Source organism: Pocillopora verrucosa, chromosome 4 (genome assembly GCF_036669915.1).
Source record: "Pocillopora verrucosa isolate sample1 chromosome 4, ASM3666991v2, whole genome shotgun sequence".
In the NCBI taxonomy this organism is placed as follows: Eukaryota; Metazoa; Cnidaria; class Anthozoa; order Scleractinia; family Pocilloporidae; genus Pocillopora; species Pocillopora verrucosa.
In genome coordinates, this window is record NC_089315.1 from 30,638,779 (window position 1) to 30,653,222 (window position 14,444).

The 14,444-nt window shown below is 39.6% G+C and overlaps 2 protein-coding genes across 2 annotated transcripts; one reads left to right on the forward strand and one right to left on the reverse strand.

Moving 5' to 3' along the window:
- Positions 1 to 148: 148 nt before the first annotated feature.
- Positions 149 to 7,308, forward strand: LOC131784828 (ATPase family gene 2 protein homolog B). The gene is made up of 7 exons (XM_059101662.2): positions 149 to 1,059; positions 1,270 to 1,495; positions 2,037 to 2,244; positions 2,511 to 2,665; positions 3,329 to 3,538; positions 4,199 to 4,759; positions 5,543 to 7,308. The coding sequence occupies exons 1-7, from the start codon at positions 149 to 151 to the stop codon at positions 5,681 to 5,683; spliced, it is 2,412 nt and encodes an 803-aa protein (XP_058957645.2). The 3' UTR covers positions 5,684 to 7,308.
- LOC131784817 (disintegrin and metalloproteinase domain-containing protein 10) lies at positions 6,673 to 14,414 on the reverse strand. The gene is made up of 13 exons (XM_059101651.2): positions 14,256 to 14,414; positions 13,851 to 13,983; positions 13,513 to 13,643; positions 13,000 to 13,223; positions 12,627 to 12,888; positions 11,853 to 12,175; positions 11,449 to 11,614; positions 10,861 to 11,023; positions 10,234 to 10,338; positions 9,345 to 9,528; positions 9,033 to 9,244; positions 7,248 to 7,617; positions 6,673 to 6,820 (listed from the first exon to the last, which is right to left on the reverse strand). Exons 1-12 carry the CDS (start codon positions 14,356 to 14,358, stop codon positions 7,260 to 7,262), a joined length of 2,364 nt encoding a protein of 787 aa, XP_058957634.2. The 5' UTR covers positions 14,359 to 14,414; the 3' UTR covers positions 6,673 to 6,820; positions 7,248 to 7,259.
- Between the last annotated feature and the right edge of the window lie 30 nt (positions 14,415 to 14,444).

A 14,444-nucleotide genomic window follows, 5' to 3' on the forward strand; every position in this document is an offset into this window, starting at 1 on the left:
ATAAAATTATTTTGATTTTGAAAAGAAAAAAAAATGAAGATTCCACGAAGCATCAAAATACTAATCTAACCTTATTAACTTTAATAAGCAATAATTTCACTGTCCCCTCCCTACAAAAGAAGCTTATCACTCACATGGTCAATACAAGATGGCGGACGAACTGGCTGAATTCGAACTAACTCGTGTTCCTTGTGAAGCAAATGATTTCAACTCTGGAAGATGTCGGATTACACCGATGATAGCAGAAAAAATAAAAGGAAAGATAAATTCGCCGGTTCGGATCGCAGTTGAATCTGGATTTGTGCTGTGTTCATTGTGGCCTCGATCTGACGGGATCAATAAATTTTTGCAGTTCGATACACTTGTTACTCTTCGAAACAACCCAAGAGTGTGCCAGATAAACAACTCTCCTATCAAGAAGAACATATCATCCGACGACATCGTTGTTATTGAGACTTTCGAGGCCAAATCAGTTGTTATTTCTCTGTATTTGTCGAATTCAGCTGAAGATTTTGATCACGGCATGACCCAAGTTACACGTGAGAATAGAAGAGAAAGAATCTCTCGAAATTTGCTACGAGGTTTAGCAGTAATACAAGGTTGTGTTGTTGAGCCAAGAGAATGTAGAAACAGTCACAGCTCATCTAAAAAAATAAAAAAGATTATAATAATTGCCACAGACCCCCCAACTGCGTCTTCGGGGAATAACGCAGCAAAAGTAACTGATAAAACAGTGATAACTGTAAAGTCAGTAAGAAGAGGATGTTACCTAGAAAGCGAAAACACTCAGATTTTAGCAGGCCTTGATGATGCTGAGAAGGAATTACAAGAAGTTCTTAAATATCCATTCCATTATCCAGAATGCTTTCAACACCTAGGACTTGAATGCCCCAAAGGAATTTTACTTCAAGGAGCCCCAGGAGTGGGCAAGACACTTCTTGTTAAAAGTGTAACTTTTCAGTGTAATGCACAGTTGATTATACTGAATGGTGCTGATGTATTTGGACCACATCCAGGAGAGAGTGAGGAAAATCTGAGACAAAAATTTGAGATTGCAAGGTATTTGATTAATAGTGAATTGTCAGGGAAGCCTGTTGAAATCCTGGAGGGGGGGGGGGGGGTAAATTTGTGATGGACTAGTGTCTCATCCAGGGAGGAGTATAATACTCCTAGTCACTTCATGCTATGGAAACTGGGATAAGCTTTGGCTGGATAGGCCATTTTCTTCTAGTGCAGAGTATATTCTAATGCTGCTACCTTCTTTTTTAGGAATGCCTCACAGCATGATCCATGTGTTTTATTTATTGATGAACTTGATGCTTTGTGTCCAAAGAGAGGAAACAATGGCAATGAACAAGAGAACAGGATTGTTGCTCAGCTTCTAACTCTTCTTGATGGTTTGGAATCCCGAGGCAAGCTTGTCGTTATTGGAGCAACAAACAGACCTAATGCTATCGATCCTGCTTTGCGAAGACCAGGCAGACTTGACAGGGAGGTCAGAAGTAACAAAACTGATTGGCATGAAAACTATAGGCTGGAATAGTCTGAACTAATAACTGATGCATGCCTCATCTTGAAACCAGGCCTGAAAATTTACCTTTAAAACATTTTCATGGCAAACCTAGGGAGGGCTGCAGGCACTTATAAAACTTGATATGAACTATTTGTGGCAGGGTCAATTATTCCACAAGTCATAAAATGAGCAGTATGTTGGATGTTGCTAGATCCAGAGAGTGTTGCAGACAGTCTGGTGAAAATTCTAAAAAGACACTCCCGAGTTATGGTTTTGCATTTTTCCAACTTCGCTAAAGCAGACACTGAGATAACTAGTTTGAAAGATCAAAACATTTGCATTACTCTTAGTCCCTCAAGTAATTTTTCCCTTTAATTAATATCTATAAATTATCCAGCATTCAGGTAATGAGAATAATCAATGTATGGTTATTTTAGGGAGAAGCTACATGTAAATCGCTTGTGAGAGGTAATGAGTCAAAGAGTCTCATCTCTTTTCTCTCTGTTGCTTCCACGCACTGTAGATTGTGATTGGAGTACCCAATGCTTTACAGCGATTATCCATTCTAGAAGCACATACAAGTTCCTTCAAGTTAGCAGAGGAAGTAGATCTTTCGCATCTTGCCGAGCTGACAGTAGGTTATGTGGGAGCTGATATTGCTTCACTGTGTAGAGAAGCAGCATATGTAGCAATGAAAAGGATGCTGAACTTCAGCAGCAGTGACAGCTCAGGTATGCATTACGTTTACTCAGACTGAAATAGAAACTGAAAAGGAAAACTTTATCGACCATTTAAGCTACACAATACAATAAATATATCGGTTTACCGGCCTAATAACCCACGTGGTATGTTGGGAGGATGTGAGCAAAGTTTACAAACTTTTCGAGTATAATGTTCAGCAAATTCTCGGGACTTGGCAACAAATAAATATTTGGCATTATCTAGGTAAATTAACTTATATGTCATACAAGTGAAAGGCTCAACTTGTGTCTGATAGATATTGTCACTAAAGTAACCATGGCAGATTTCCAGTTGGCTTTGTGTCATATTGTTCCATCCATGTACCGAGGATTGGAAGGAATGGTTGAATTTAATTCTGTTAGTTGGGAAGATATTGGGGGTCTTCAAGATGTTAAACAAGCATTGAAACAGGTACAGTTATGTTTTTTCATGTTTAACTATTTTTACCGAGTTCTTGTTGTGTCTTGTGTTAATTGGAAGTGGAGTGCGATTCACATGTCAAAAAAGATTGCTGAGTAGAAGACAGAGATCGTCATCAAAAGGAGGATGTAGTCTGGATATATCACTGAATTATCCGTACTGGGAGGGATAGATATCTTGAATAAGGAGAATTTGTATGTTGATACTGATAAAAGCTTTTGAAGGGGGTTTATGTGGAAACAGTTTACATAAACACAAGGCAAGAGGTACAAACGCAAGGTATTGTAGGCTTTGCTTGTTGAAATATAATGTATAAACTCTGGTCATTTCTCGCGCGTTTTCGCGGTGCCAGGAAAGAGTCAAGGCTTAAATGGAGATTTTAAGACAGAACGCAAGGCGCGAGACTCAAGGATACTAAATCCAAAACGCAATTCATGAACGAGAAGGGAAGAATACGAAAGCAAAATGAAGGAGAAGAACGAGAAAGGCAAAGCATGAGTCACGAAGGAGACATACGCTAAACGCAAGTAGTGAACGCAGAGGGTGAGACGCGAAGGCGAAAGACAAGACTTACAGAAGAAGTTTTTTTTAAGAAAAATATTTTATTTTATGATTGATGTAAATAAAAATTCTTAAACACTGTCTCATTTTTAGGCGATAGAATGGCCGCTCAAATATCCACAATCGTTTGAACGTCTTGGTCTTAAGCGACCCAGGGGCGTTCTTCTGTATGGCCCTCCTGGGTGCTGTAAAACGACCCTTGTGCGTGCAGCTTCCTCTTCCTGTAAATGTACCTTCATGGCCCTCAGCTGTGCACAGTTATACTCACCTTATGTTGGAGATGCAGAACGGAAAATACGAGAGGTCAGAGGAAAGTATGTGTTTTCAAAACGATCCGAAAAAGCTGATAATTGACGTAGCATCAGCACCGAGTCACCCTCCTCTGACAAATGGCTTATACTCAAAACGTCAGCTTCTTAAAGGACTTGACTATTTCTATCTTAAATTCGCCACGTCGTTTATGATCAATTTCGTGGTGAAAATCAAGTGGGTGTTTCAACGGGCCCCTCAGTTTCTCTCTTTCCCCCAACCCCGTGCTGCATAACTTTTCTCATTAGAGTGCTTTACGATTTTTGTCGGAAAACAAAAACCGAAGTACACAACTGCCATTCAGAGTGCAGAAAAATACCGGAGCCCATGAGTTAAAACTAGCAAACTGCCTGAGGCGTGGGAAAAAGCGAGCGACCAAGTCACCATTATTTAGTTTTGAATGTCATTGGTTGCGGAGATGGCGCGATTACTTTTTTAGACCAATTACGTAGGGGAGTGGTTTGCGTGAACCGGCAGTCCAGGGAATTCCTTTTTCTCATTTAAGAAATCAGTTGTCTTCCCTTTTTTTTCACCATTCAGGATTATTTGAAAACATTGCTAATCCTAGCTAAATACAGGATGCATAGTCACATGTGAGCCTGATTGATTGATATATTAATTCTGAATTTCAACTTGTGTGCTGTTTTCCCTCAGTTGTTTACTAAGGCCCGAGCGACGGCTCCGTCAATTCTGTTCCTTGATGAATTGGACGCAATCGTCGGCAAACGATCTGGGACGAGCAGTACTGGGGTAGAGGCGCGACTGCTGTCAACTCTGCTGAATGAGATGGATGGTATCGGGGTATTGGCGAATATCTACCAAGCAGAGGAAGGAAAATCAAATTTTTCACTACAGACAAAAGATAGCGACTCTTGTAGCGAACAGTTGATGAGAACCGAGTTAGGATCAGTAGAGTACGGCAATGCGGAAATATCACAGAAAACTCGCAGATTGAATATTATCAGCTCTTCGACCGTGAAAGACGTTCTCGTTGTCGCAGCTACTAATCGACCTGATGCAATCGACGAGGCCCTTCTCAGACCGGGTCGAATCGATCGCATCATTTATGTGCCACCGCCAGATGTAGAGGCGAGGTTACAAATCTTAAGAGTACACACTCGTTCCAGTCCTTTAGCAGAGGACGTAGATTTGGAAGAATTCGCCTTGAAAACCGAATTGTTCTCAGGTGCTGACCTCGAAAATCTCTGTAGAGAGGTAAGATATTGGATGTCAAGGTCTGATTTGAAACTCTTTATCTTAGCTGTCCTACATTTCCTTGTAATTAGTTGGGAGAATTGTTCGAGATGTGATCAACACACTATATGACTGAAATTCTCTGTTTTCTCGTAACCTTTTTGTTAGATAACGAATGAAAATCGTTGGAAAAAGATAATTGATCATCACTCCTAGGAGTTAAAAGGTTAAACCCTTTTCACTCTTAATCAGTATCGTATTCTACACGCTGTTCTCTTTACATTTCCTAAGGTGCAGAAAATCAAGACCTTCTTTAGTTAGTGATCATTTGTTTCATTTTCGTGGCTTAAATGTGTGATTCAGGGTTGATATTGTAAGGAGAAATTAGATGTTAGTTACTCTTGGGGGTCAAATAGTTAAGGATAACATGTGGAAAGAAGTTTTCATCGAACGATTTCTTTCATTTGACTGAAGGAAACTGGTACAAGAGTTAACAACGAAGGGAATCTTAAAATTAGTGGAAAAAAAGACAACAACAGTAAGGGAAAAAAACAAACAAAAAAAAAACAGGAAAAATGAAAAACCAAAGCATTGTGCGCCTATTTTCAATTAAGGTAACGGATTCGAAAACCTGTACAAGACGCAAAATATCTGGAGAATACTTCTCTTTTTTTTTCAAATGTAAACTTTTGCTCCTCTTTGACATTTTTTCCGTGAAATAAATCCGAATTTTGTCTTTCATTTTCAACCTATGCTTGTATTAATTTTGGTGACTCATTTATTTGCTTTATTTTTCCTTATTAGGCCGCTCTTTATGCTCTTGAAGATGGAGGAATGTCAGTGAGTAAGGTGGAACATAAACATTTTATTGAAGCTCTTTGTACAGTCAAACCCTCCCTTACAACCACACAGCTACACAAGTGTAAACTACTGGAGCAGAGATGAAATATAAGCGATCAATAAGGTTCCCATATAAACTGATCTTAACAAGATGTATTTGAAAAAATACATGCGCAAAAGCTGATAGATCACTATATAGAAGCATATCGAGTTAACGAGACCAAACTAAAAGTAAGTTGAATTTGTGGATAGCTTAAAGGCGTACTGCTTATCTCGTCAGAAATGTCGTGACGAGAGCCATCGATCTCATCATGTATGCGATGTTTACAAAGTTGCTGGAAGAGGAAAGAGGAAAATTGAGGAGGCTTTAAAAAAAGCGGGAAACGAGATCGTCGATTGTGAAGACGAAATAGGGAAGAATACATATATTCTTCAAAGTAGAGGAAAACAAGTTGAAGCGGCCCGCAGAAATGTGGCAGCGGATTGTAGATGAATTGATTAAAGTTTTAATAGCAGCTGAAAAGCTTTGGTTATCCAATTTTAAAAGGATGTCCTTCGTTTGCAATTCATCATGAAGACAAGTTCTATGTTTTTTACCAGAAGAACCACTGCGTACTGGTTTTCAGTAATGATGGAAACATCCCCTAGAGCATAGGCAAACTGACGGCAGATAGGGTGAAGGGCCTAAAATTCTCTTCAGGTCTTGCTGTCGATAAGTTCAACAACTTGATTGTTTGTGACACTCAGGGCAGCCGGATGCAGGTGTTTTACCTTGGAAGGAGAGTATCTTACAACTATTCTTGGCTTTTGGTCCCCGCAGTATGTTGCTGTTTCTAAAAATAGACATCTTTATGTTGCCGACGGGAGGGACTTTGTGTTTGTTTTAAAGTAAATAGTGCATAAAGTTGCCGGAAGCTTTCGTGAAGTTAGAAGGTGCCTCATAATTTGCGCAAAGAAAAGAAGACATGTTATCAAATCAAAGAGGGCTAAACAGGAGATCAGCTACTTAGTTAGCTGTTTTGTAAAGTGAAGGACGACGTTTGTTAAAATTCGACTACAAATGATATCAAATGTGAGAGTTGTCTATTCACAGTAACATCATCAGGGGTGTTTTGAATATTTCTGATAAGATAACTGCATATTAGGTTTACATCTTCCCTTGAAACAATAATAAAGTGTTTTTGGTACTGTAACTGCTTGAGCCTGAGGACGTTTTTTTTTGTCTTTAGGAAGACATGGCATCTGAAAAGCGAAAGAAAGAAACAGTTTGTCAGTAGTGCTTAATAAATCCCTTGTAGATTGAGAGACCATTATTGCAAGTCGTTGAAAACATCAGCATGGCACAAGCGTAACCTTAGTTGCTGGGGCTTTTGCGCGCTCTATGAGTTTAAATAATGAAGGCGGTAGACCTGCTTAAAAGAATAACTGGGGTTTATTTCAGGAATCACAGCTGATAACAAAAGCCTTGAGATTTTCACAGGCTTGCGAGTAGCGATGGATAGAAGAAATGTTCATTATTGAGTCAGAGCTGTGTAATTGCGTTCAATGTTATTCGCCTCCTCCATCAGCTGTGTCTGGTCTTTGCAGCGTGACACTTTCAAGGGTTACAATAAACTCGACGGATTTAACAAAAGTTGTGCCTTCTCACTACGAAGTACACGAAAATTACCTGCGGGTTTAACTATGTTTTCAGTGTGTTGCCTTGACTGAGAAGATGGTTTATCACATCCTGCTCAGAAGAACAGATCCGGATGGCTTCCTGCAAGTCACGGCTTGTTGCCTCAGGGAATAAAGACTGCAAATGTTGCTGCAAGCTACTTCTACTTCCGTCACCAAGGTCTCCTCCCTCAGTTGTATCTTGAAGTTCATCATCAGACAATTGGCGAGTTCTTATATGTTGATTAGCAAGATGATTGCGAGCTATGTTTCGTAAGACTGCTCTTCTTTCTGCACTTAGTAGAGGAGTTCCTCCGTGGGAAGTGAACTTTAGGAGAATCACAATCAGGCATATGCCAACGATTATAACCACCACATAATACCTACAAACGATCAAGCAATCCGTTAGCAAGACAGTGAAGAATGAATAATTTTTTATCCTTACGTTATTCATCGTTAAGTTAGGTGAAGCATGATCTGCTATATTGCCCTATTTTTTTTGGCGAGGTAAGCATCATGATCTATCAAAGTTTTTGTATTCAAATATAGGGTGATTTTTTGTCCGCTTTCTAGATACCTCATGTAATGAAATCCGAAACTACAGTAGAGATTTGGAAACGTTCATTACGTTAGAACTTGTTAATTAAAAAAACGGTGATAGAAAATGGTTTGATTGACTAGTTTGCATTAAATATTTGAGGTGTGTACGTTCGAGAATGTGTAATCATATGAAGAGCAAAGATGGAAACTGCAAACGTCTTTTGAGGTCACAAATAGTTTATTACCAGAGGATATTCGCAGGCTGTAGAAATTTAACAAAGTTCAGTTACTTTTAGCCAAAGTAGTTTATTTGAGATTTCTAATCTTTGATAACCATAATTTACGACACTCCTTGAGATCGAGAATTGTACATTCGGCCTATGAGGAACAATTATAATCTTCGATCGCATTGAGACTCATTTCTTTGAGACTGGTCTCAAAGAAATGTGTGAAGAATTTATCTCAGTTTTTCAATTTTCTTCAAGACAAATTACTCTGTGAAATTATGTAGAGAGCTTTTACTGATGGAGCACAATGAAGCAAGGTATCCCTCGTGTGCGTACTTGTGGAATACTTAAGCAACAGAGTACCGCAATAGTTTCCTGGCGTAATTTTGATTCCTAAATGTGATTGTGATGTTTGATTCCTAAATGTGGAAATTAAGTTGCTTTCGCATAAACATGTGAATGTTTTCCTAAGTGGCTGCCGGCTGCTTCGCGAGTAACCTTAATATCTCCACTTTTATTTAAATAACAAATCAAGAGAGGCACTTTTTGCGTTACATTTCGTGTTCCTTTTTGCTCAGAAAAAAATACAACAGCTCCTATATTGAGCCCTATACGGACGTCTCGGGAGTGAATATACTTTCATTCGAGAAACTTCCTATAATTAACCTGGCTGAACCTCCTTCTCTGTCTCCTTAATTTCTCTTGACGATAGCACTGGCACCAACCTACCCTTCTTTCCACTTGGTTGCCCTCCTCCCGCCCCCCCCCTTTCCCCCCCTTATCCCTTCCTCTGTGCCTTACACGAATACCGAGTTCATGTGACTGAAATTTCAGAAGCCTTCGAGCAGGCCATCATTGGCTCTGGAACAAGTGCGGGTAGGCGATGTGAGCGTGCTTACTTATGAGGAGTTTGCGAGGGTACTACCACTATTGGCTCGTAGCGCTGAGAACCTTCACGCTGGTTAGAATTTTAGCGGTAAATGTCAGAGGCCAAACCACATAAACTAACAACAGCTGAACAAAGTGTGTACCATTCTCTTTTTATCCAGCTCCATAGGTCACTCGTAGTTTCCTTGGAGAAAAATCTCTTAAAAGCATCCCTGAGTGTATTGATTTGATCCTCACTGTCCACAGTGACGCACAAACCATACGTGTCGCAGTAACCTTGGTGACGCTTGCAAGTGCTGCCGGGACGTTTAACGATGACTCGACCCAGGAAATGCTGAACAGATATGCAAACTCCCTAAGAGTCACACAGAAAAATGCAATATTAAGGTTGCTTGTAACATTTGTAGTAGAAGTCTGAGAGCAGGATCAGTATTAATAACAACGTTGTTCCTTACATAAATGCTGTTACAACAGACATGGCACATTTCTTCTCTGTTCTGATGACATTCACACTCGTTGGTCCCATACAGTGCACATATTGAACCAATACAAGCACCCTCCTGACACGTGTTCGACCCTGCATTGCATGTTACATTGTAAGGTTTTAACTCAGCCTGGGGACAACGCCCATTCTGACCAGTAGGAGAAGTTGAAGAACATAACTCTTTACATCCTGACATCAATATATATATTCTTCATACTGTTTCCCTACATTTCCTATGAGACTAGCTTAACAATCAAGAGTTTCTTTTATATTGTTCTTTTATGTTAATTGGTTTATTCAGCTGTGAGATACTGTGAGGCGAAACTGGGTGCTAGTCACTCCGTAAGGTTATAGGGTTAAGGAGAAGCATACTCAAGAAACAATTTGATTTTAATCTTTTCTATAAAAGTCATCCGTAGAAGAGGGAAACTTTGTTACGTCAAAGCTAAGCGGCCAGGTTGCTAAGTGAGATTTAAAACGGCGGCGTTCATGTTCGAATTCTTAGCGCACGTTTTAGACAGTTTTTGAGAGAGGTTAGGTTACTGCTTGAATCACATAACGCGCACGATATCACCATTTCTTATGTTCTTAATGGCGGAGAGGAAAAATGATTCAGTTTTAGAGTGTACTTGTCCTGTCATTAGAAATTTCTGTCCTTGCCCATTGCTCATTAACATTTGGAGCAAAAATTGGTGATTGAAAATTACTAGTGAATGGATTGTGATCACGGTGAATAGGATCTTTTTTAAAAAACCCTTGTCTAAAGTATGACTTTTAGCATAACTTATGGCATTGATCAATTTTGATGAGAGTGAGTCGTTCATTAATTATTAATCCAACCTAATTTAATCAAAGGATATTCGCAAATAGAAATTTTACTGCATTCTGTTTCGGCTTGACAAACGAGTCCTTGAGATGCTGAGATAAAAGTACAATCCTCTGTGCAACATTTTCCTGCCACGTTACTGAAACATAAACAACAATTAACGTAAAACTCAAAAATTCGTAAACCCTAGAAAAACTCATGAAATGTTGTTGTGTTTCTAAATTCAAAAGACAACCAGGCGTAAGAAAACCAAACTGCAAACAATAATGGTGTTTAGTTTGTGATTTTGAGGTTTGCCGGCGTTTCCTGAACTTTTGGTGACTGATGTGTCAGAATCAAATCCGGAGGCGTTCACGGTTTTCTGAGTTTCCTAGTAATAACTTGCTGAGATAGCAGTTCTGCCCCTCCCAGTTCCGTCTTTTCGTAGAACAATTTTCGTTACTGGATAATCTTCTCCTTCTTTGGAACTATCACATTTGTATTTAAGACTTACGTGTACGGCTCTTAAAAAGTAGTTATTGTCCGTAAATGAATTGTTTAAAAATTTCGCTGTGTACCTGGGTAGCTTAAATTTTTTCATCCATGGCTCAGAGAAGAGATAGCAAACGAAGTCTATTCGTCATGATAACGTTATACGAACAGGTTACCACATGACACATACCTACATTGTTTCCCCAGCTGGATTGTACATCCAGGTACTTTCAAGGCGTCATTTCGTGCCACACAACACTTGTCGACTATGGGGCATTCTTCTGGACTTCCACAGTCACAATCTTCATTTTCTTCTACGATTTTATTGCCACAATACGACCCGTTATTATGAGCTTGAAAACAAAACATGAAGATTTACTTAGGCCTGCCAGTTGCATGAAAATAATTTAACCGGGATTAACCCTCCAGTGGTTTTATGGCGCTCTCTTATCAAGTCACGAAAGAGTGGGTTGTTATCACTTATAACTATCACTTTGTGTCAGTACCCTTAAAGACTGCTCTCCGTTCCCTTCTCTTTTTCCTTCTTCCTCTCCCTTAACCCCCCCCCCCCCCCCTTCAGTGACATACTGTCGATAGAATATTCTGGCAAAAAGATGACGTAACATTTTTCGATCTTGAAATGTACATGCGTGACAGACGAAACAGAAAAAAATGCCCTTAAGGACGAAGGACTGTAAGTTTAATCCCAGCATTTCAAAGGCTAAACTGATTTTCAATTTGATTTCGCGACGAGTTTTTCTTGACTTAGAAAGCTCACCGATAAAACATTGTGGTCCTCTAAAAGAGATAATAGAAGACATATCGTGCTTGCTACAGGAAGAGAACAGATAATTGTTGGGTTCATTTCCGTCGGTTGCTTTTGGATACATGATGAAGTTACCCGCTTTTCCTCCTGGGGAGCATTGGGCCGTAGCTGGATCATGCTATGGAAAAAAAAAATTCAAGACCAACATGGGAATAAATATCTTATTTCAGATAAAAATGCAGCCGCTTACCTTAGAGTGACAGACCTCTCACCTGTTGGTGGATGAGACAAACTCCTGATCGAGAGGTCCTGGTGCGAGTCCTGGTCGGGGTTATTACACTTCGTTCGTGCTTGAGTGCCCCTTGTCTACATGGTCTACCCAAGGTCATATACAATCAAAAAAGCGTCATATTTACCTCAGATCCAAAGCCGTGACCCAATTCGTGCGCTACTGTAATAACTGAGGCCTTCCTCGGTACTCGAGCTCCATAGTTTAATAGCGTTACTACTGCTGTATTTAGGTACAATGCCTCTTCTTTTTCATCAAAGAACATCCTCCTGGAGCATATACCTCCGGAGCTCATGTGATCAGAGTCCGCAATCCACGCTAGCCCCAGAGCCCCGCCGGGGAAGTCTCTGTTTGTGAAGAGCAAAGCTAGGCAGTAGTCGTCATGATCAATCTCGCTCCATTTGATAAGGTATGACATCATACTGATATCCTCTGGGCTTTCCAAAGAACCTGCAACAGTCACGGATATTTTAAAATTTGACAGAAAGTGTGAGAAGAGGACCGGTGATAATTAAAAAAGAGAACGTCAGCCTTTCAGGAAACGAGCCACCTGAATGAACAACTAAGGAGGGAAAGCAAATGATGTCTGCCCCTGGTTTTTCAACTTCCAATTTTGTCACTCGCCTCACTTTTCCAAAGGCGAGCTCAGTGCTGTTAGGGTTTCAGCGCGAATTCTTTCCCCTAAATCTGTATAAAAATATGAGAGTTTGAAACTGCATTAAATGAGGGCTCACCTTTAGCATTTGTCACGTGATTGAAACTGTTTCGATGAATGGGCATTAGAGTGAGGCAGTTTGGAACACCGCAAAATTCGCCAGATTTTTCAAATCAAACGGAGTAAAGGTATTCTCTTTGATAAAATGCATTAAGGTAGATTTTAGACTCAAAGCACTATTATCACCTTCCGCTTGCGCATCTTTAAACACAGTGACAGCGGCTACGACAAATCCAATTCCATCTCCAGGCCCGCCATCTTGGTTGAAGTCTGTTCCCCTGAATATCTTATCAGCCATTGCCACGTGATACACCATCTCTGCTACTGTGACTCTTTCAGAACCCGAGCCCACTTCCTTAAAGAATATATGGTCTGCGGCAAGGTAAACAGTACATGTTTTGAGATTGGAGCTGCTGGGGTCGCTGTGGCGAACTCGTTTACTGGTAACCTGTAACATAAACGAATTTGAGAAAAACTGGTGATTGCTCAATACTGGGGATAATTTATTCTATCGAAATAGTGTCGATGCGATTATTTCATATTTTTATATCTATCTCACCTGGCTCTTTAATTTTTTAAGATCTTTAAAGCGGGCCATTTTTCTTTCGATTTTGGAGAAATTAAACTTGACACTTGTGGCGGGGAAAATGATTGAATGAAAGGATGTCTTGAAGTGAGTATACCGTTCGATAGGCTCCAAATGAAAAGTTTCACCAAATGCAAAGAAACTTCCATCAAATCGTCCGTTTATCAAGTGACCCATGACAAAGGAATTCGCATCTCCTAGATAGAGGAGAAAAAAGAAGCCAGAAAACAACCTATAACTATATAATAGCATTTGTAAATTCTTGCAAATTATTTGACAATATTCCGAGTTTGCTGTAGCAGAAACTGTAATAATGCCAACCGACAACCCAGCAATTTAACGCTTTATTTCATGCTCTGAAAATAGCCTATATCAATATTTTTCATAACAAAATATGACACTTTTTGCAAATCACGTCACAAAAGAGGAAAATATATTCCTAAAGATTTTTTCCGTTACGAAAGAGTATGCACACTTAATTGTTACCTTTCACGGTTCCAGTGTAAGCCGTCCTTGTATCGTAATCACTTGTGCGCTCTGAGCTCTGCGTCAGGACTCGAAACTTCGCAGTTTTTGTGAACAATCTCTGGTGCTGATTAAGCGATAGCTGGAAGTTTCTTTGGATGGAAATTTAGTCGCAAAAACAAACTTTCATGACCGGAGAGTGCTTAAGTTAATAGAAATATCGTAAACTTTGAAAGACTCGTGAACAAGAATTCAATTATATTAAGAAATGGTGTTTCTTTTAGACTGCAAAGTGCAGCATCTCCGTTTGTTTACAAATAAGTGTAAACTATTACTTTGTAAGAATTACGATAGGATACCTCTGAAACGCCCAGAAGTTGATTGCGACGGCAGAATTTTTCGAGGAATTTAGCACCTCTAGGTGCTGTATATGCACATCAGTTGCATCGTAATCTATGGCCTCGTAATATCTGACATTTTGAGCGATGATCTCTGTTAAGGACAATAAAAACTGAAAGTTAATGTTTTTGTGACAAGCTCCCGACTTATACGCCGAAAACTTAAACCTTTGAACATTGTGGAGATCGACCATTAAATTATTCAGAGAAAGAGGACAGAAAGCCAGCTGGAAAAAAAAGTTAGGGCTTTCGAAAAAAGATAGAGGAAAAAGAACTTAGAAATGATCTTTGATTAGTTGTTGTAATAGATTGAGCACAATTTTCAAAACAAGTTATTTTCCTGGATTCATTTTCACAATCGCGTACCTTTGACGTAAGCATCTTGGATTCCTGTTGCTGAAGAGACTAAAATTAAGTTTAAAATCCAACAGGAAGCAGTCAATTGTAATTTGTTGTCGAACATGGACATTTTTTTGTATGCACTGGATCTGATTTTTCAACCGACCCGTTGTTTGTTCTGTGCGTTTTCTTTAGTCGATAGGAAATCTCGGCAAA